Genomic DNA, 23,443 nt, shown 5'->3' on the forward strand with positions numbered 1-23,443 from the left:
GACAAATTCTACACTTTGGGACAGGAATAAGACACAGCGGGATATATTATATCGTGCCAGAACAGTACTGGTCAGTTCTACTCTGTAAGCTCTATTGAGAATGACAATATACTTTGTATCTATTGAGAAATACATTATTGGTTTACTATTTGCCGATAGAAAAAAAACGAAAAACCTAGCCAGTAAAGGACTTTCAAATTCCAAAGGGAGGTTCACATGAAATATTTGACACCAATATTACATAAACCTTATATTTTCCGAGGATATTGTCAATCTGTTGTCTTTGAAAAAAGAAATGCAAAAAATGAACCCGTAATCTCCGAGGTAAAACAAATCTGGAAAGCTAGATCACAGTCTAATAATGAAATGCTGACTGGCACTTTCTTCACCTCAAAAACATCAGGATCATAATATCTGTTCCTAACAGTAACCCCTCTGAAAAGCTCTCCGCCTCTCCCGCCTCTCACGGGGAGTAGTGTTTTCACTACCACTCCCCATTTCCTTCACCCTTCACCCCAGGCAGAAATATAATTCTGACCTTCCTGCCCCCCCCCCCCCCTCCCCTTTACACCATTGTGAAATTCTGTGCTGTAAAAGGTGCTCCAAATGAGATTTGCACAGGCACTTGACTCATCCAATCCAAGCTTACTCTGTATGTGTGGGGGTGGGGACCCTGTGGGCTGCTGGTGCTTAGAGAGAGTTGTGAAACTCTTAGCTGCTTGCACTGTGGGAGAGTCTACACTGCAGCCTGGATTCACACAGAGAGAGAGAGAGTTGGAACAATCACTCTCTCCTATGTGATGGACTGACCCCCCCTTCATCAGTATTTGGCGCTGAACCGCTGTACCAGCCCGTACTGCAGCACCTCACTGAAGACAGGCTCTCAAAGTCACTGGCATCTGACAGAAAACCCTTCCTACCACACAAAGAAAGGAAGGAAGGAAGAAAACAATAAGAAGACAGATTAAAAAGACAGATAAGAACAAAAGCCAGAGTGTGACTTCAAATCAAAGCAAGTGTGTTAAGTGAGAAGACTTGTTCCATACTGCCACAGCCATGGCAGACAGTGTGATTGAGGAGTCAGACTACTACCCTGGGAAGGATGAATTGGACTGGGGATATCAAGAAGGTAAGAGATTTGGAGCTTTTAGTATACACTTTGTTTCCTTTCACTCTTTTTTCCTCGTGCAAAACAGAGCTCAGAAAAATAACATGTTCTTCTTGACATGGGAATGCAGTACTCTCTTCACAGATATAAACATATATATACTCTTCTCCCTGTTTCTCTCTCTCTCTCTCTCTCTCTCTCTCTCTCTCTCTCTCGCTCTCGCTCTCTCACATACAGTAGGTAAAGAACTTAAAGAAGGTAGGGTCATTTGATCAATGCACTCCTTTTTGGGGTAACTTGATCATGCAAATTAGCTGTCTCGAACTGAACTTGAGATTCTGGAGTCACACCAATGATTTGGTATTCTAAGAGAGTAGTGGTCTAGCTACCATGCTTTCATGGTTTTGAGCTTTACCAGCTCCTGTCCAGGGCTCCATTGTGTGCTTTGTGTGTCTCAAATTTGCCTCTGGGCTCTTAGGGTAATAGTCAAGGTTTCCAGTAACTGGGAAAAGAACATGAGAGATTGTAACATCTAAGTCAAGAGCTGACCTTTTAGTGACTCTAATAGTCATATTGTCATTGCTGTTGACTTGAGAAAACATTTGTTTATCTTGTTGGTAGGGGATAAAGTCATCCGGGACTTGTCTGTAGCGGTAACACATTAGCCGCTTCATTTACTAACTCCTGGCCTGGCTTCAGAAAGCATGTCTTTTGTGCTATGTGCTCCCTCTGCGATTCAAAGCCATGGTTTCATCATCTTAATTACAAGGCTACGTACTTGTGTCGGAGGTCAGACAGTTCAGAGTGGGTCTGTATTTAGATTGGGTCAGTGATGTATGAAGGGAGAGCTTTGATCCCGTTTATGTCCCCCATCATGGGACTAGAGGGAGAGACACTGTAGAATCAAATCAAGTGTATTTGTCACATGCGCCGAATACAACAGGACCTTACAGTGAAATGCTTACTTACAGGCTCTAACCAATAGTGCAAAAAAGGTATTAGGTGAACAATAGAAATAAAGAAATACAAGCAACAGTAAAAAAGACAGGCTATATACAGTAGTGAGGCTATAACAGTAGCGAGGCTACATACAGTAGTGAGGCTACATACAGTAGTGAGGCTATAACAGTAGCGCGGCTATATACAGTAGCGAGGCTATAAAAGTATCGAGGCTACATACAGACACCGGTTAGTCAGGCTGATTGAGGTAGTATGTACATGTAGATATGGTTAAAGTGACTATGCATATATGATGAACAGAGAGTAGGAGTAGTGTAAAAGAGGGGTTGGTGGGTGGTGGGACACAATGCAGATAGCCCGGTTCGCCAATGTGCGGGAGCAGTGGTTGGTCAGCCCAATTGAGGTAGTATCTACATGAGTGTATACAGTGGGGCAAAAAAGTATTTAGTCAACCACCAATTGTGCAAGTTCTCCCACTTAAAAAGATGAGAGAGGCCTGTAATTTTCATCATAGGTACACTTCAACTAGGACAGACAAAATGAGAAAAAAAATCCAGAAAATCACATTGTAGGATTTTTAATGAATTTATTTGCAAATTACGGTGGAAAATAAGTATTTGGTCAATAACAAAAGTTTATCTCAATACTTTGTTAAATACCCTTTCTTGGCAATGACAGAGGTCAAACGTTTTCTGTAAGTCTTCACAAGGTTTTCACACACTGTTGCTGGTATTTTGGCCCATTCCTCCATGCAGATCTCCTCTAGAGCAGTGATGTTTTGGGGCTGTTGCTGGTCAACACGGACTTTCAACTCCCTCCAAAGATTTTCTATGGGGTTGAGATCTGGAGACTGGCTAGGCCACTCCAGGACCTTGAAATGCTTCTTACGAAGCCACTCCTTCATAGCCCGGGCGGTGTGTTTGGGATCATTGTCATGCTGAAAGACCCAGCCACGTTTCATCTTCAATGCCCTTGCTGATGGAAGGAGGTTTTCACTCAAAATCTCACAATAGAACCTTTTGAGGATCTGAGGACCCATGCCAAATCTTTTTAGTTTCCTGAGGCTTTGTCGTGCCCTCTTCACGTCTGTCTTGGTGTGTTTGGACCATTCTAGTTTGTTGTTGATGTGGACACTGTCGTGTCTTTGGCTATGCCGGATTAAGTGATTCAACATGCTATTCTACAAAATAATTTTTCCGTAATTAACATTACCTGATTGAGCTAATCATGTAAATGTAATTAACTAGAGAGTCGGGCACCACAAAATAATATTTATAGAGCTGTTCTCTTCCGAATAAACTCTTAAAGACCTAGTAATATTTTACATCAATAGCAGTCAATATTAATCGTCATCTTAATTCAGTCTCATCTGAAAGTTGTAAATTCTTAGCTATCTGCACGAACCCTGGCTGACAAGTTGAATCAGCAATACAAAATTGGGTTTAATTATTTATTTACTAAATACCTAACCAATCACACAGAATTACACATACACATATTTAAATCATAACTTGATTACAAATTACGTCATAAAGGAAAACATCCCTAGCGGGCAGAACAGATATGACTGCTGGTTACACAAAAGAAAAGGGCTGGGTTTGAGTGAAAGAGCGGGAAGACTGAGGAACAAAGGGCGAAGCTGTGCTATCGTAAATGTAGTATCTTATGCATTCTAAATTACCGCCCATTTGGAAAAGTAAAATGCAATAATATTTACTCTGAGCTGCGCTTCGGTTGGTAGGTGGTAGATGGAAGGCCGTGTTGCCCAACCGAGTTGTTTGTTCTTTGAAGAATGTCTCTGCTGGTAAATTGAATACGTTGTAGTAACGTTGTTGTGTGATAGACGGGATACTCTGTCTGTTCCTTCCTAACCCTCATTTGCATCTGCTGTTGCTAACTCAAAGGCTAGGAGGTATCACTTCTGTAGTGAATAAGAGTTCAAAGTTCATACCATTCGCAACCGAAGCTCACGCTGATGTTGGCTTCATTCTGTAGTTATTATTTGAACCATTCTGACATCGGACCGTCGTCCTCACGTCCTCGGAAGGAGGTTATATTGTCGTCAAGGCATTATATAGGAAGGGAGAGGAGGGCGTGTTTGAAAAGTTTTATAGCCCATGTCCCTTCACAGGGGCGGGCCACTGATTGAGCAGAGCCCTAGCTTATGAAAACCCAAATCTCACATTTTAGAAGCTAAAATCACATTTCAACCCATCACAAATATTTTCATATTCAAACATTTAAATTGAACAACAATTCCATGTGAATCCGATAACTCTTATGTGTAGACTTTCCACTGTAGAGTTTATGTCATCTTATCATTGATGAGAATGTCTCAGATGACCACCGAACTGACATCATATTCATTAAGTACCACCGCATATGTTCAATTGGTCGGATTACCAGAATATAATTCATTTCCCCCCACCTTCTGATGTTCCCAGAATCTCTATGTTAACCAAGGGTTTTACAAATGTAACATCAGTAGGGTAGAGAGAGGAAAAAGGGGGGAAGAGGTATTTATGACTGTCATAAACCTACCCCCAGGCCAACATCATGACAATACCAAGGAACTTGAAGCTCTTAACCTGCTCCACTACAGCCCCGTCGATGAGAATGGGGGCGTGCTCAGTCCTCCTTTTCCTGTAGTCCACAATCATCTCCTTAGTCTTGGTTACGTTGAGGGATAGGTTGTTATTCTGGCATCACCTGGCCAGGTCTCTGACCTCCTCCCTATAGGCTGTCTCGTCGTTGTTGGTGATCAGGCCTACCACTGTTGTGTCGTCTGCAAACTTAATGATGGTGTTGGAGTCATGCCTGGCCTTGCAGTCGTGGGTGAACAGGGAGTACAGGAGGGGACTGAGCACGCACCCCTGGGGAGCTCCAGTGTTGAGGATCAGCGTGGCAGATGTGTTGCTACTTACCCTCACCACCTGGGGGCAGCCTGTCAGGAAGTCCAGGATCCAGTGTTGTCCAGGATCCATAATGGTGTTGATGTGAGCCATTACCAACCTTTCAAAGCACTTCATGGCTACGGATGGGAGTGCTACGGGTCTGTAGTCATTTAGGCAGGTTGCCTTTGTGTTCTTGGGCACAGGGACTATGGTGGTCTGCTTGAAACATGTTGGTATTACAGACTGAATCAGTTACATGTTGAAAATGTCAGTGAAGACACCTGCCAGTTGGTCAGCACATGCCCGAAGCACACGTCTTGGTAATCCGTCTGGCCCTGCAGCCTTGTGAATGTTGACCTGTTTAAAGGTCTTACTCACGTCAGCTACGGAGAGCGTGAACACACAGTCATCCGGAACAGCTGATGCTCTCATGGATGCCTTAGTGTTGCTTGCCTAGAAGCGAGCATAGAAGTGATTTAGCTCGTATGGTAGGCTCGTGTCACTGGGCAGCTCTGCAAGAAGATTTGATCTCATCTGATTCGATTAATTGCATTTTGCACTCTCTCTGCACATACAGCAGTGATATGAAATAACTATGAAATAATTCAGGGCATGGCATGGAAAGACCAGAGACCAGAGACAGCTAGCTAACAGAGTGCTCTTACAGTGTGAAAAGATGTGAGAATATGATAATGAGGATTTTTTTCACAAACCATTTACACACAGAATGGAGAGATGTGGGACTAACAGTGTGTAATAAATAGAGGGGAAAAAAGAGAGATATAAAAGTGAGAAAGAAAGTGTGAGAGGTGGGAAGAAGCACAAACTAGAGCGTCCTTGTGTCCCTCTGGTGACAGTTATTCTTGATACCGACTCCCCAACTGCTCAGCGCAGTGACACTGAGGAATTGGTGAACTCTTTAACTCCAGTGTGTGTGGTTGCGTGTGCATGCGTGTGTCTCTCTGTGTGTGTGTGAGTGTGCATGTGCACACATTAGTGCGTCCTCACTTATACACTTTGTTTATGCTGCTTGCGTATTCAAAGGCTGTATTCACACTACACTAGACATACTCCATCACCACTTTGTGACTTCACCACGCACTGCATGAAGGCCTCTGCATGGAGATCTCAGTGCATGCCAGAGCCCAGAAGTTGTAACTTTACGCAAGCATCAGTGACGTTGAGTGTAAGTCTAAGTTGTGCGTGTGTTCAGGTGTAGAGTGGGGTTTGCTGTTCCCTGATGCCAATGGGGAGTACCAGTCACCCATCAACCTGAACTCCCGGGAGGCGCGTTATGACCCTTTGCTCCTGGACGTGGGGCTAACACCCAACTACGTTGTGTGTCGGGACTGTGAGGTCATCAACGATGGACACACCGTACGCATCATGCTGAGGTCCAAATCAGGTGCAGAACACACATCCAAAAAGTTCATTTAACATTACCATGGTACACAAAAACAATTCATGGGTGGAATTTATGTCAACCCTCCACTATAGTAATGATCTTGAATGCACTTTTTCAACGATCTTAGCCGTGACCCCTGAAAGTTGAGTCACTGTGTGCTGCAAGGGACATACACATACACTTCAGAGTTGAATCAGAATTCAAGCCTACGTTCAAAATGCAAGATCATCTGATGTGGTCTGCATTTCCTGTGTCTGCTCTCCCATGATGCTCTGGGTTTCCTGTCTGCAGTGGTAACTGGTGGACCGTTGCAAATTGATCATGAGTACGAGCTGCATGAGGTGCGCTTCCACTGGGGCAAAGAGAACCAGCGGGGCTCAGAACACACAGTCAACTTTAAGGCCTTCCCCATGGAGGTATGGGTCTCAGCCAAACATACACACACACACACACACACACACACTGTCCGCTTCAAGACCCTGACCATGTTTATTTAAGTTGGAGGCCACTGTTACAAATCAAATCCAATTTTATTTGTCACATACACATGTTTAGCAGATATTGTTGCGGGTGTAGCAAAATGCTTGTGCTTCTAGTTCTGACAGTTCAGCAATATCTAACAAGTAATATCTAACAATTTCACAACATATACCCAATACACACAAATCTAAGTAAAGGAATGGAATTAAGAATATATAAATATTTGGTCGAGCAATATCAGAGTGGCATAGACTAAGATACAGTAGAAAAGTACAGAATGCAGTATATACAGTTGAAGTCGGAGGTTTACATACACTTAGGATGGAGTCATTACAACTCGTTATTCAACCACTCCACAAATAGTTTTGGCAAGTCGGTTAGGACATCTACTTTGTGCATGACACAGGTAATTTTTCCAACAATTGTTTACAGACAGATTATTTCACTTATAATTCACTGTATCACATTTCCAGTGGGTCAGACGTTTACATGCACTAAGTTGACTGTATCTTTAAACATCTTGGAAAATTCCAGAAAATTATGTCATGGCTTTAAAAGCTTCCAATAGGCGAATTGACATCATTTGAGTCAATTGGACATGTACCTGTGGATGTATTTTAAGGCCTTCGGTCTCAAAGTAGACTTTGATCTGAAGCCATTCTTGTAATTATTGTGACTTTTGCCATTGTAGTTGTTTGTAAGCTTGTGTAGTCTAAAATGAATCTATGATCGTATGCTATCCATTTGTATGCTGTTCTTTGTATGCCATTTTAATATTTGAGAATTAACCAATGATATTAGACCACACTTGGCCATGATTACAGACACCTGTGTGTCTTTTGACACTATATAAACGAGTCATCCCGCAGTGTTTGTGATTATACCCTGATGAAGACAGCTTGGCTGTTGAAACGTTGGATATTACATTTTTGCATCTGAGCTCCTAAGAGTGTGCGGCTCTCCTTTATTTTCAAGTTTTCTATTCCGCTAGCCAGCACCTCGCCTAAATAGGTGTGCATTTATTTTTCTTCTAGATTGTATTTCAAGGCGTACCTTCAAACTCAGTGCCTCTTTGCTTGACATCATGGGAAAAATCAAAAGAAATCAGCCAAGACCTCATCTGCACAAACAATAGTACGCAAGTATAAACACCATGGTACCACGCAGCCGTCATACCGCTCAGTAAGGAGACGCGTTCTGTCTGCTAGAGATGAATGTACTTTGGTGTGAAAGTGCAAAAGTGCAAATCAACAACAGCAAATGACATTGTGAAGATACTGGAGGAAACAGTTACAAAAGTATCTATATCCACAGTAAAACAAGTCCTATATAGACATAACCTGAAAGACCGCTCAGCAAGGAAGAAGCCACTGCTCCAAAACCGCCATAAAATAGCCAGACTACGATTTGCAACTGCACATGGGGACAAAGATCGTACTTTTTGGAGAAATGTCCTCTGGTCTGATGAAACAAAAATAGAACTGTTTGGCCATGATGACAATCGTTATGTTTGAAGGAAAAAGGAGGAGGCTTGCAAGCCATTGAACACCATCCCAACTGTGAAGCACGGGGGTGGCAGCATCATGTTGTGGGGGTGCTTTGCTGCAGGAGGGACTGGTGTGCTTCAAAAATAGATGGCATCATGAGGGAGGAAAATTATGTGGATATATTGGAGCATCTCAAGACACCAGTCAGGAAGTTAAAGCTTGTTCGCAAATGGGTCTTCCAAATGGACAATGACCCCAAGCACACTTCCAAAGTTGTGGCAAAATGGCTTAAGGACAACAAAGGCAAGGTATTGGAGTGGCCATCACAAAGCCCTGACCTCAATCCTATAGGAAATTTGTGGGCAGAACTGAAAAAGCGTGTGCGAGCAAGGAGGCCTAGAAACCTAACTCTGTTACACCAGGTCTGTCAGGAGGAATGGACCAAAATTCACCCAACTTATTGCGGGAAGCTTGTGGAAGGCTACGCGAAATGTTGGACCCAAGTTAAACAATTTAAAGGCAATGCTACCAAATACCAATTGAGTGCATGTAAACTTCTGACCCACTGGGAATGTGATGAAAGAAATAAAAGCTGAAATAAATAATTCTCTCTACTACTATTCTGACATTTCACATTCTTAAAATAAAGTGGTGATCCTAACTGACCTAAACAGGGAATTGTTACGTGGATTAAAAGTCAGGAATTGTGAAAAACTGAGTTTAGGTGTATGTAAACTTCCGACTTCAACTGTACATATGAAATGAGTAACGCAAGATATGTAAACATTATTAAAGTGACCAATGATTTCAGTCTGTGTATGTAGGCATCAGCCTCTCTGTGCTAGTGATGGCTATTTAACAGTCTGATGGTCTTGAGAACGAGGGACTTGTTATGTTCACATAAAAACAGGTTACTTCGGGTCAGGGCTTTTAAAGCTCATTACTTTGTTTCATATATTTACACATCACTCAGGCCATTGACGCGTTTGAAAGGGCCTGAAGAGGTTATGCCACTGGTGGTTTGGCTTTATAAGCTTTCCTCTCTATCAAAGGTGTTTTGTGCTCTATTTCAAACTGTAGAGTGCCCTTATGTCCCTTACACCTGCTCTGTCTCGGCCCTGTCTTCTGCAGCCTCCCTCTGCCCATCGTTCTTTCATTTACTTTCTTTCATTTTCTATCCTTACCTGAATATCTTTCTTTCTTTACTTTCTTTGGTTAATATTTTTTTGTGATCAGCTTCACTATATATAATATGGTACAATACAATACATGTGCTTCCCCCCCCAGCTCCATCTGATCCACTGGAACACAACCTTGTTCAGCAGTGTGGAGGAAGCCCTGGGTAAGACGAACGGAGTTCTCATCATCGCTCTGTTTGTGCAGGTATTGTTTGCTTTGGTCTCAGTCTATAGTCACATGAGAATCCCCTCTTCTCATGCTCTCTATGGTTTTGTTAGGCACTTGGTTTATTATTACTGTATTTTGTACCATATCATATTCATATCAGCTTTGACACTAAATATACTTTTTTTATTGTACTGAGAAAAACCACCACATTGAAATAACCATGATAACGTTTGACTGATATGAACTAGCTTCAGGCAATGACTGAAAATATGAATGGACAAACACTTAGTGGTGTAAAGTAACTAAGTAAAAATATTTTCGAAGTACTACTTACTACTACTTTAGTACTTACTACTATGAAGTACTACTACTTTACTGTTTATATTTTTGACAACTTTTACTTTTACTTCACTTCATTCTTTAAAAGGATCTGACCCCCCCCCCATTTTCATCTAAAATGACATACCCAAATCTAACTGTCTGTAGGTCCTGAGGCAAGGATATGCATATTCTTGATACCATTTGAAACACTTTGACATTTGTGGAAATATGAAATTAGTGTAGGAGAATACACACATTAGATCTGGTAAAGCATAATACACTGATTCTGTAGAGGTTAAGATAATATGTACTTTTTACTCCCATACATTTTCTCTGACACCCAAAAGTCCTTGTTACACTTTGAATGCTTAGCAGGACAGGAAAATGGTTTAATTCACACACTTATCACACTTATCAAGAGAACACGTTGTCATCCCTACTGCCTCTGATCAGGCGGACTTACAAAACACAAATGCTTCGGTTATGAATGATGTCGTTGGAGTGTTGGAGTGTATCCGTAAATTTACTAATAAATACAATTGTGCAGTCTGGTTTGGGATACTTTGGGATTTTGGCAATAAAGCCCTTTATTTACTTCCCCAGAGTCAGATTAACTTCTGAATACCATCCGTATGTCTCTGCGAGCGATTTGAAGGAAGTTGCTAACTAGCACTAGCACAATTGCTTACTAGCGTTAGCGCATTGACTGGAAGTTAGCAGATACCCATAGACTTCCAGTCATTGAGCTAATGTTAGTTAGCACTGGCTCGTGAAACTAACTCTACCTTCCTTCATACAGGACACCGAGACATACAAATGGTAACCACAAGTTCATCTGACTCTGGGGAAGTAGATAATGGGCCTAATTGCCCAAATCTCAAAGTATCCCTTTAATACAAGGAATTTGAAAGTATTTATTGCATTTACTTTTGACACATAAGTATATTTTAGCATTGAGTTTTGCTTTTGATAAGTAAATTTAAAGCCAGATACTTCTAGACTTTTACTGAAGTAGTATTTTACTGGGTGACTGTCACTTTTAGTTTAGTCATTTTTATTAAAGTATCTTTACTTTTACTCAAGTATGATAATTGAGTACTTTTCCACCATTTTCACATCCTTTCAGGATGCTCCAAACACGTCAATAGCACCCTGTTAAGATGTGCTAACATCATAACATTACATTGATCTGTTAGGACCATCTTTCATGACTTCTTTTTGACTTGATGCCATTGACATTGTTTCCTTCAGATAGGGAAGGAGCATCTGGGGTTGAAGGCCATAACAGAAGTGCTGCAGGACCTACAATACAAGGTAAGATCTTGGCACCCACATGGTTGACCAAGTCATATTGTTATGGTGATGATGTTATGGTTATGAGTTGTCATGGTGATGAGAGGGCAGAGGTTATGAGAAATTACTGACATGACCTAAAGGGGTAGATACCCAATGCTTAACTGAGAGATCGAGGAAGACATACAGTACATAGACAATCAAACTTGGCAGTTAACAGAAAATCAGTAGAGGTGCAACGATTGGAGCAGGCAGCAATTGATTAATGTATTGATTTTTCAATGAAACCTGATGCAATCAATGCTCCAGATTGACTTGAAACCGTCTGAAACATTTCAGATTAGACAGGTGAAGTGTTGATGCAGAATGTGAAGAAGGAGCTCCAGTAGTAAAGACGATCTGCAATAATACAGTCATGACAAACATGGTGGTGAAATAAACAGTGCATTACAAACGAAGCAGGTCAACAAATATTTGAGTGTGTTGACCTATCTGTACAGGGCAAGACCAAGATCATACCGTGCTTCAATCCCAACACACTACTTCCTGGTGAGTCCTTCTTCTAATTGTGTATGATTCCTGCTTGCGTGTATGGTGTGACACAGTATTGGATGAGGACATGGTATGGGTTTGTTACCCCCTCCAGACCCTCTCCTGAGAGACTACTGGGTGTATGAGGGCTCCCTGACCACCCCTCCATGTAGTGAGAGCGTCACCTGGATCCTGTACCGCTACCCACTCACCATCTCACAGTTACAGGTAGGCCATCTGACACAATGGTCTGGCTCAATTAATCAATCAAATGTATTTTATACAGCCCATTTTACATCAGCAGTTTTCACAAAGTGATTTACAGATACCCATCCTAAAACCCCAAAGAGCAAGCATTGCAGATGCAGAAGCACAATTGCTAGGGAAAACTCCCTACTCTGTTGAAAACCCCAACTGTAGACCAGCAGAATTTTCAAGCTGGTCTGACCAGTATGGTCTAGCTGGCCGAACAGAATGGTCTAGCTGTCAAACTGGTCTGACCAGCATGGTCTAGCAAGCAAAACCACAACCATAAAGATCATATTTTCCAGCATGCTCTATTGCAGTTCCCTATGTTTGTTTTTTTACCCCTTTTTCATGGTATCCAATTGGTAGTTATAGTCTTGTCTTGGATAGGCGAAGGTCGAGATCTGTACGTCCTCCGAAACACGACCCATCTAAGCCACACTGCCCACTTAACCTGGAAGCCAGCCGTTACCAATATGTTAGAGGAAACACCGTACACCTGGCGACCGTGTCAGCGTGCGTGCGCCCGGCCCGCCACAGGAATCGCTTGAGCTCGATGGGACTAGCACATCCCAGCCGGCCAAACCCTCCCCTAACCCGGACGACGCTTGGCCAATTGTGGGCTGCCTCATGGGTCTCCCGGTCGCGGCCAGCTGCGACAGAGCCTGGACTCGAACTAGGATCTCTAGTGGCACAGCTTGTAACTGTGATGCAGTGTCTTAGACTAATGCACCACTCAGGAGGCCCTGCAGTTCGATATTTTTAATTGTTTGTTTCAATATCTGCGTTTTTGCATGTACATTGACTGATTAATTAATCTTATGCAACACAAAGATAAATTCAATTTTTCTCAAGTAATCCAATCTGAATAAGTAGTTGGAATTAGTAGTCTGAATTCAGATTGTGGATGGATGAACATTCATAATGTGACTTCCAGTCCTGATGTGGCCACTTTATTAGGGAAGAACTAGGCCTACATTTGTAATATATGTAATATATTGTCTTAAGTGATTAATCCTGCAATATATAACTTTTTGGGTAACCTAAAATTTACATAGAAATGTGTGTGTTAGATCTGTCATTCTCATTGAAAGGAAGTAAGAAGTTCTATGTGGGTGCTATTTATATGCCTGCCGTCCTTCGGTTTTGTATACCAGCCTCAAACAATTGAAAATTCAATATTTTTGGTTATGAAAAATATATTTCACAGTAGATGGTAAAATGATTCTTACTAGTTTTGTCACATAAACAGAAATGAGGGAAACTATTAGAATTTTAGCAACCAAGAAATGGTGGAGCGATTTCGTCATAGTGCATCTTTAAGCACTTTGATGCTTGTTTTGTTGGTAACCAGCATATGCTCGTACTTATGATGATATGCTTGTTGCCAGCATCACCAGCATACCAGTATAAGCTGGTCATCAGCTTATACTGGTATGAAGGCTGGTCACCAGCAAAACCAGCACTAGTCACCAGCATATGCTGGTCTATGCTGTTTTTTTCAGCAGGAACCTAGTAAGAAACTATCTAGAGAGATACCAGAACTTTTCTGTCTGTACTGGGTGATGCTTTTAGAGTCCATGTGGCCATTAAGGCCAGATAATTTTTCAAGACCTTCAAACATTCATAGATGACCAGCAGGGGCAAATAATAAAGAATGTATTAATGTTGGCTTCTAGACCCTTGCCCCAGGTCTTACCCCTAGGTCTTATCCCTTCACATGTCAATGGTGATGGCACCTGCTAGCCCTCCAAGTGGCCGTATTGCTTTTATACCAAGTGTTATTCAAATCAGCTCTACTTCCATAGATCTTGAGGTTGCTCTAGCTACATGCATTGAAGTGTGTGTTCTGCTAGAAGGTAAAATACAGTGTTGTGATTGATTTGGCACTTATAAGTCCATATTTATGAAGCAAGGTCCCAACCTCTGATTCAACAGCATTGCACAATACAGTTTGTCCTCCAAGTCAGCACACTTTCTACAGAGGCTTTGATTCTGAGCAAGCCTTTCATGTAAAGGCCAGACACCTCCCTTTGAGAGGACGGAAAGGTTATGGTGGAGAGCAAAGGCATGAATTGAAATATCAAAAAGCTAAAAAACAGAGTGATTAATGAATTGTTCATACGTATTGAGCGACCAATTATTCACATACAGTAAATGACACAGGACAGCTCATAGAGATCCTGTAATTCAGTGTTCTATCAACTCTGGAGGGCAGTTCCCCAATATGCAGCCTGTTTAGGAACACCTTTAAACCTGTGCTGTGATGGTAGATCGTTGTTCAATGGAATGTTCTATATAGATTTTCCCATCTCCCAGCTGTAGCATTGCTTTATAACTGTTGACTATTGACTAAAAGCACCTTGAAAAGTACTATATGTTCCTTATGTGTACCATCTAAGGAAGCCAGAACAAAGAAAACGCCTTTCACTACATTTTATTGATAGTAAATGAGTCATCAGTATTGATCGATTAATCTGATAATGGTTGTTAATGGCTCTGTTTATGTAGCTGTCCTCTATGAAACTCTACTGTTGTCAAGGCTTAGTTGGCTGTGCCTCATAAAACCCTGTATTACTGAATCCATCTGTCTTGTTTGTTTCGGGCAAACATTATCCTCCTGCATTGGCAAAGTCTGACTGACCATCCAACCAGATAACTATTAGCTTAGGGCTAGGTGTCCAGTCCAGTACCCAATGAAAATCTTAACGGAGAACATCTGTCATTTTACTGCTACACACACAAGACCAGACTCGGCTGGAAAGAGGTCTGTAAAATAGACCAGGACAGGAAGAAATGAGCTCTTAGCCTAAGCATACAGTAGAATGCCAACATGTACAGAACACTGAAAACACTGAATAAGATCAGATATAAGATATCCAGTGCATTCGGAAAGCATTCAGACCCCTTGACTTTTTCTACAATTTGTTACGATACAGTCTTACTCTAAAATCGATTCAATAATTTTTTCCCCTCATCAATCTGCACACAATACCCCATAATGACAGTGAAAACAGGTTTATAGAAATGTTAGCAAATTTATACAAAAACAGAAATACATTATTTTCATAAGTATTCAGACCCTTTTTTATGAGACTCTAAATTGAGCTCACGTGCATCCTGTTTCTATTGATCATCCTTGAGATGTTTTTACAACTTGAATGGAGTCCACCTGTGGTGATTTGGAAAGGCACACACTTGTCTATATAAGGTCCCATAGTTGACAGTGCATGTCAGAGCAAAAACCAAGCCATAAGATGGACCAAGAACACAGTGGCCTCCAACATTCTTAAATGTAAGAAGTTAGGAACCACCAAGACGCTTCCTAGAGCTGGGAGGTGACCAAGAACCCGATGGTCACTCTGACAGAGCTCCAGAGTTCATCTGTGGAGATGGGCAAACCTTCCAGAAGGACAACTATCTCTGCAGCAATCCACCAATCAGGCTTTTATGGTAGTGGCCAGACAGAAGCCACTCCTCAGTAAAAGGCACATGAAGGCCCACTTGGAGTTTGCCAAAAGTCACCCTAAAGACACTCAGGCCATGAGAAACAAGATTCTCGGGTCTGATGAAACCAAGATTGAACTCTTAGGCCTGAATGCCAAGTGTCACATCTGGAGGAAACCTGGCACCATCCCTACGGTGAAGCATGGTGGTGGCAGCATCATGCTATGGGGATGTTTTTCAGTGGCAGGGACTGGGAGACTAGTCAGGATCGAGGACGAGATGAACAGAGCCAAGTACAGAGCGATCCTTGATGAAAACCTGCTCCAGAATTCTCAGGACCTCAGACTGTGGCCAAGGATCACCTTCCAACAGGACAATGATCCTAAGCACACAGCCAAAACAACGCAGGAGTGGCTTTGGGACAAGTCTCTTGAGTGGCCCAGCCAGAGCCTGGACTTGAACCGATCGAACATCTCTGGACAGACCTCAAAACAGACCCCTGGACAGACCCCATCCAACCTGACAGAGCTTGAGAGGATCTGCAGAGAAGAATGGGAGAAACTCCCCAAATACAGGTGTGCCAAGCTTGTAGCGTCATACCCAACAAGACTCAAGGCTGTAATCGCTGCCAAAGGTTCTTCAACAAAGTACTGAGTAAAGGGTCTGAATACTAATGTAAATGTCATATTTCCTTTTTATTACATTTTTTATAAATTCACAAAAAAATCAAATCTATTTATGCTTTGTGGGTATTGTGTGAAGTTTGACGACGGATAAAAACAATTTAATCCATTTTAGAATTTATAGAATTAAAGTAACAAAATGTGAAAAAAGTGAAGGAGTCTGAATACTTTCTGAATGCACTCTACTTTATTAGTCCACACAAGATGGACATATGCATTATGTTTTTATCCTCATTAGGTTTGTAAAGGCTGGAGCAGAGGGCAACCGCAGTGCAGCTAGACAGAACATTGATCGAAACTAGACGGAATACTTATCTTAATTAATCCATCACCACTCTTTACCTTCGCCATTCTTTTCATCAACTCTCCCAGATAGAGGAGTTCAGGAGGCTCAGGTCCCATCTGAAAGGTGCTGATCTACCTGAGGGGAACGACGGGATGTTGGGAGACAACTTCCGCCCCTCTCAGCCCCTCAGCGACAGAACCGTCCGGGCTGCCTTCCAGTGACAAACCCCTTCCCTCCACGGGGGATCTTTAGCTCCACATTTAACAGGTAAATGTCAACCATCTAAATACCAAGTACATCGCTTTTAAATACACTACATTACCAAAAGTATGTGGACACCTGCTTGTCGAACATCTCATTCCAAAATCATGGAGTTGGTCTCCCCTTTACTGCTATAACAGCCACCACTCTTCTGGGAAGGCTTTCCACTAGATGTTGGAACATTTCATGCGGGGACTTGCTTCCATTCATCCACAAGATAATTAGTGAGGTCGGGAACTGTCGGCGTTCCAATTTATCCAAAGGTATTCAATGGAGTTGAGATCAGAGTTCTGTGCAGACCAGTCAAGTTCTTCCACAACAAACTATTTCTGTATGGACCTCGCTTTGTGCACGGGGGCATTGTCCTGCTGAAACAGGAAAGTGTTGCCACAAAGTTGGAAGCACAGAATGGTCTAGAATATCATTGTAAGCTGTAGTGTTAAGATTTCCCTTCACTGGAACTAAGGGGCCTAGCCCGAACCATGACAAACAGCCCCATGACCATTATTCCTCTTCCACCAAACTTTACAGTTGGCACTATGCATTGGGGCAGGTAGCGTTCTCCTGTTATCCATCAAACCCATATTTGTCTGTTGCAGCGTTTCCACTGCTCCAGAGCTTTACTCCACTCCAGCTGACGCTTGGTATTGCGCATGGTGATCTTAGGCTTGTGTGTGGCTGCTTGGCCATGGAAACCCATTTTATGAAGCTCCCAATGAACAGTTATTGTGCTGACATTGCTTCCAGATGCAGTTTGGAACTCGGTAATGAGTGTTGCAACGGAGGGCAGACGATTTTTAAGCACTACGCACTTCAGCACTCTCCGGGCCCATTCTCTGTGCTTTTGTGGCCTACCACTTTGTGGCTGAGTTGTTGTTGCTGCTAGATGTTTCCACTCCACAATAACAGCACTTACAGTTGACCGGGGCAGCTCTAGCAGGGCAGCAATTTGATAAAATGACTTGTTAGAAATCCGGCATCCTATGACAGTGTCAAGTTGAATGTCACTAAGCTCTTCAGTAAAGCCATTCTACTGCCAATGTTTGTCTATGGAGATTGCATGGCTGTGTGCTCAATTTTATACACCTGTCAGCAACAGGTGTGGCTGATATAGCCAAGTCCACTAATTTGAAGGTGTCCACATACTTTTGTGTATATAGAGTGTACTTTATATATGTATAGATATTTTCAAAAGTGTTTTTGACATCTGTGGGACTACTAGATACCATCGCTCTTCACAACCACAAACCAGGTTCAAACCTGACGGGAAGTCATTTATACCACAACAACAAAAATAACCATGTTTCAAATGAAATCGGAGCTATATTGTCATGCCCTGGAAGTCATAGTTTAATGGAAATAGGCAAGGCATTTCCCAGAGGTAAAATAATAATGGCACCACTAAACACAGGAGCAGTGTCAGAGCTATAGTAATAATGAGCTAACCCAGTTCTTCTACTAATCTAGGACTAGCTGTGGCGTTGTGTGTGTGTGTGGAGCGGAGGGATATCTATTTTAGAGCTCGCATTGGGAACACCTGGGAAACAACTGGAAAAGTACTCATTTTGAGTGGCTGGATTTGGATGTGCTCAACCGAGGGCACAGGGACAAAGTGTGGCTTGGCCTCAACTGCATTGCGCAAATACTGTAAGTGAAAGAACATGACTGTATCAGAGAGCCAAGGGACACTTGTTTGGTAGTTTGACAGATGTTTTAGTAGCTACTGGCTAAGTATAACAAACTGTGTGGAAATGGTTGTACGATAGTTGAGTAAAAGTAAAGATACGTTAATAGAAATTGACTCAAGTAAAAAAGTCACATAGTAAAATACTACTTGAGTAAAAGTCTAAAAGTATCTGGTTTTAAATGTACTTATCACGCCCTGACCTTAGAGAGCTTTTTATGTCTCTATTTTGGTTTGGTCAGGGTGTGATTTAGGTGGGAATTCTATGTTCATTTTTCTATGTTTTGTATTTCTTTGTTTTGGCCGGGTATGGTTCTCAATCAGGGACAGCTGTCTATCGTTGTCTCTGATTGGGAACCATACATGGGTAGCTTTTTCCCACCTGTGTTTGGTGGGTAGTTGTTTTCTGTTTAGTGTTCGGCACCTGACAGGACTGTTTCGGGTTTCGTTTCTCACTTTGTTATTTTGTTCTCGTGTTCAGTGTTAATAAAAATCATGAACACTTACCACGCTGCGCTTTGGTCCGATCCTTCTTCATCAGACGACCGTTACAGTACTTAACTACAGTAGTGGGAAAAAGTACTCATATCATACTTGAGAAAAAGTGAAAGTAAATGGAAAACTCAAATTCCTTATATTAAGCAAAGTAGATAGCACAATTTTCTTGTTTTTGTTAATTTACGGACAGACCGGGGCACACTCCAACACTCAGCCATAAATGACAAACAGTATTTGTGTCTAGTGAGTCCGCCAGATCAGAGGCAGTAGGGATGACAACACGTTATATTGATGTGTGTGAATTGCATCATATTGCTGTCCTGGCTGATTTAAAGAAAAACACTTTTGGGTGCCAGGGAAAATGTAAGGGAGTAAAAAGTTTAAAATATATTTTCTTTAGGAATGTTTTGGAGTAAAATTTATAAATAATATAAAGAGTGAAATACAGATACTTCAAAAAAACTATTTAAGTAGTACTTTATTGTATTCATACTTAAGTACTTTACACCACTGTGAAACAGTGTAGCTACAGAGAGAAATGCAGGAGAGATAGTGGAGTATTGTCTCTTTGGTAAGGGATATTACCTGGCCATACCTGAGAGGGGTCTTGAAAAGGAGGAATAGAGGAAGAAGAAGGAAGGATAGAGAAAGGGGGTTCTGAAGGGATAGAGAAAGGGGGTTCTGAAGGGATAGAGAAAGGGGGTTCTGAAGGGATAGAGAAATTGCACAATTCAGCAATACCTTAAATTACATTACCAAACCATTACTTGTTAATCATAAGGTAATAATGCATGTAATTACATTGTAGCACATTTGTAAATGCAGGTAGTTAAATGGGTCTGCCAATTGTCAATACTGTTTACCATGGAAATACAAAAGGTTTGACAGTACTGCATAATTGCATGCACTAACTTAGCTTGATAAAATTACATCAAATAAATTGCATAAGTGATTTTATATATATATTTTGTATAGACCATTCATTACATTTTTTCCTATTTAACTCAAAACAACCACACAGTATACCAAACTATACATGCGCCCAATGGGCCACAACAAATAAAATACAAAAAAAAAAATAACCAACTAGAAAAACCAGCATATCAAGCAAAAACACAAATACACTAACAAAATACATAGGTGGAGATTGTATCTTCTGATAAGTGATGTTTTATGTCCATGATATTCCTTTGTGCCTTTAAGAAAAAACAAGAACTGTTCCCATATCTTTTTGGAGTCTGTATTATTTTTGTCTTTGCTAACATTTACATTTGGGTCATTTAGCCGTTTTTAACCGTTTTTCCCCCCACCTAATCGGCTCGGTACTGGCCCAACGCTCTTAACCTCTAGGCTACCTGCCGCAATGTTGTTTTTATCAACAGATTCTAAATGTTATTGACCCAGTTGGTAATCTGGTATTGTCACATCTGCTCCTGCAACGCCCTCTACTGCTCATCCTGTGTCTCCTTGACCTGCCGCCACTCCCCCAGTACTCTTTCTCTCTCTCTCTCTCTCTCTCTCTCTTTCTCTCTCTCTCTCTCTCTCTCTCTCTCTCTCTCTCTCTCTCTCTCTCTCTCTCTCTCTCTCTCTCTCTCTCTCTCTCTCTCTGTCTCTGTCTCTGTCTCTGTCTCTGTCTCTGTCTCTGTCTCTGTCTCTGTCTCTGTCTCTGTCTCTCTCTCTCTCTCTCTCTCTGTGTATGTGATTGTGTGGGCGGACACAAGTGTGCTGGAGTCAGAGCAGATCCCCACCAGCTGCAACCTGTTCCATAATCAAGACCTCTACAAATACTCAGCCCTGCCACTTCCACACTGCCAGATTGTAATCGCTGCTCAGTTTGTTACTATTCAGATCCTGTTGTGCCTGTTTTCCTTGCCTGCCGCTGTTTTCCTCTCCACTACAGTTCTGCCCGCTGTGACTCTCGTCCCTGTCTCCAGTCCCACGTCTTGTCATTCTACTACTCTGTCCTGGATTCCCCACTCTACTACCCCCTTGGAATCCCCTCCGGACCGGCTTACTCTGTCTCAACCCCTCTCGCTCCAGCCTCCGCACCCTCATCTGGTTTCCAGCAACCCGCCTGAGCTTCCCATGACCTGCACTCCATCTCCCCCCTGTGTTTCAATAAATACCTTGGTTATTTCATCCCAGTCTCCTCGTCGGACTCTGCTACTGGGTTCAACTCCACGTAACAGGTATAAGGATTATGTGACATAAGTGTGCCTGAAAATGTCATTTCTAGCTCTGTAACCATCATAGCGCATATACAGGAAACAGGATAATAGTTTGTGGATTTAAGAGAGGAAAATATTAATATTGCACAATGTCAAACAACTCTAACCCAAAACATAGGACTTATAAAAATAACCCTTTGCTCCTCTACCCGCTACCTCTGTGGCCAAACCCAGTCGTAGCGGCGACATGATTGCTGGATTGTTCCATCTGCAAAATATTCCCTTTTTTTATTTTCATAGTGAGAAAGAGAGTGAAAGGAGAGGGAGAATGGCCTTGTTGAATCAGCTGGAAGTTATGTTACATTGAATTTCCTGGACTGGTAGCTACAGATTGTAACACCAGATTTGGACCACTATATTGGTAGTTACAGAAGTGGCTGTACAAAATGTTGCTGGACATTTTTCAACTAACCTGGTATTTGCGATACTATCTTCGTCCTCGAATCGTGGAAACAGGCGTTTCATAAAATGGCTGTGTCCAGTTTCAGGGAGTCCATTTGGAATCGATAAAACGCTCTGTTAAAATAAATTAATGTTTGTTTGGTCCATGAAGTAATCCAACAATGTGTACACCACCATCTTGTCTTTTTCAAATCTTCTCTCATTGATTGAGACAGGGTGGTCTACCCTAAAGGGCCGCATGCCAGGATGACAGAAGCCTGTCTCGATTAATGAGAGATTTGTAAAAAGAAGATGACGGCACACACATTGTCGCCAATACCAGGTTAGCTAAAAAAATGCCAGCGTTTTGTAGAGCCACACCTGTAACTACCAGTATAATGGTCCACATTTCTGTGGTTAAGTCACATTATCTGGTGTTACAATTTATAGCTACTGGACTTGGAGGGAGCTCACAAAGGCACGATTTTACTCTGTTGATGAAGGCAGCGCTGACAGACCAACCAGCTGGCTTCACCTGTGACCTGGAACATAGCCATTCGCTGTTGGCTGGTACAAGATGTATCCATGCTCTGGAAGGAGAGACATGATTGGCTCTGATCCAATATCCTCACTAACAGTAGTATACTAGATGGAAGCGCTGCATTGGGCATGCATTCTTACTGGTGTGATAGTGGGGCTATTGGTGGAATGTAGTCCTTGTGATAGGATTTGTGCAGGCTTCATGCAGGTATGCATACTTAGCTTGGGGCATGTAATTGTACTGTCATGCAGGTTGTGTAATAAGTAGAAAAATGTGAATTAACACCTGTTCCTAGGGATTTTCAAAATATGGAAAATAAATGTACAGTACATTATTTAAAAAAAAGATGCTGTTAAAACCGCACTGTTTCTCAGAATAGGAAACACTCTTAACAAGCAGAAACGTATGTAGTTCTGTATAATATACATGGGCAGGTCAGGTTCAATGACCTCAGGTCAGGTTTAATGCCATATAATCTCAGATGTCTCATAGGCTGATATTTGTTGAGATATTTCCGTCAGCTTCTGGCTCCTGTCCTCGCAGTATTAAACGCAGTGTTTTTGTGCTTTTCGATATCTGCTTATCTAGCAATAGGAAGCATGGCAATAGACGATTAGACCACAGTGTGCCCTTTCTTGTAAAAACAAAGGAGACATCCATCAAAGGTAAATGACCTTTTAAGGGCTATAGACAACACAGTACAGCCCAGGGTTATAGGCTATGAAAATGAAACAATGAAGACTTGAATTTTGTTGTGATTTTTTTTGTGACATTTTAAGGTTCTGTAGTTCTTGTACTGACTAATGTGATAATGATGATGATGATGATAAAGATGACTCTTACTGTCACTTAACAATAAAGGTCAAACTGTTAGTAGTAATATATGTGTCACTGATGTTATTTCAACTATCTAACCAGTTCAATTTACCATCACACCACTGAAAGAGATCACTATTTAATATGGGTAGGTATATGATTAACTTCATTTTAAATTGAATTTTCATTACATAGGACCAAAGTCGCAGACTTCGCCAGTCCCTGCCACACTATACCATGTATACATCAGGCCCTACTGTACTAGTGTCCGTCTCCAGCATTCCCTGACGAAGCAAACAAGGGTGTGTTCGTAAATTCCATCTGGAGCGCCAGAGTGCGCTCAGAGTGGCTCTGTGTGTTTGAAAATTCAGAGCATTGTGTTTCGCTTGCCACACGCTCAGAGCGCACACTGGACGCTCTGGCCGAGGAGTTGGGTTGATCCGAGCGTTCTGACCTCACAACAGAAGTCAAGTACCCAAGCTAACTGGCTAACATTGACTAACTTGCTAACTACTTCTAGACAGAACACCTCACTCTGACCATTTT

General features: G+C 41.9%; 1 protein-coding gene across 4 annotated transcripts; it reads left to right on the forward strand.

The window, feature by feature from the left end:
- Nucleotides 1-617: 617 nt before the first annotated feature.
- car8 (carbonic anhydrase-related protein) lies at nt 618-22,961 on the forward strand. 4 transcript variants are annotated; one of them, XM_090242384.1, is made up of 9 exons: nt 618-1,129; nt 6,176-6,367; nt 6,659-6,783; nt 9,622-9,717; nt 11,254-11,316; nt 11,796-11,844; nt 11,942-12,054; nt 16,575-16,755; nt 20,832-22,961. In XM_090242384.1, the coding sequence occupies exons 1-8, from the start codon at nt 1,057-1,059 to the stop codon at nt 16,707-16,709; spliced, it is 846 nt and encodes a 281-aa protein (XP_090098510.1). In that variant the 5' UTR covers nt 618-1,056; the 3' UTR covers nt 16,710-16,755; nt 20,832-22,961.
- The last annotated feature ends 482 nt before the right edge of the window (nt 22,962-23,443 follow it).

This window comes from Oncorhynchus mykiss, chromosome 8 (assembly GCF_057628025.1).
Source record: "Oncorhynchus mykiss isolate SJ-2025 chromosome 8, ASM5762802v1, whole genome shotgun sequence".
NCBI lineage: Eukaryota > Metazoa > Chordata > Actinopteri > Salmoniformes > Salmonidae > Oncorhynchus > Oncorhynchus mykiss.

Excerpts from the sequence above, each read along its gene's own strand:
- car8 (XM_090242384.1), top strand. The coding sequence starts at position 1,057 with ATGGCAGACAGTGTGATTGAGGAGTCAGACTACTACCCTGGGAAGGAT. Across the intron at positions 1,130-6,175 it reads GGACTGGGGATATCAAGAAG|GTGTAGAGTGGGGTTTGCTG; the intron begins GTAAGAGATTTG and ends GCGTGTGTTCAG. Across the intron at positions 11,317-11,795 it reads TGCAGGACCTACAATACAAG|GGCAAGACCAAGATCATACC; the intron begins GTAAGATCTTGG and ends CTATCTGTACAG.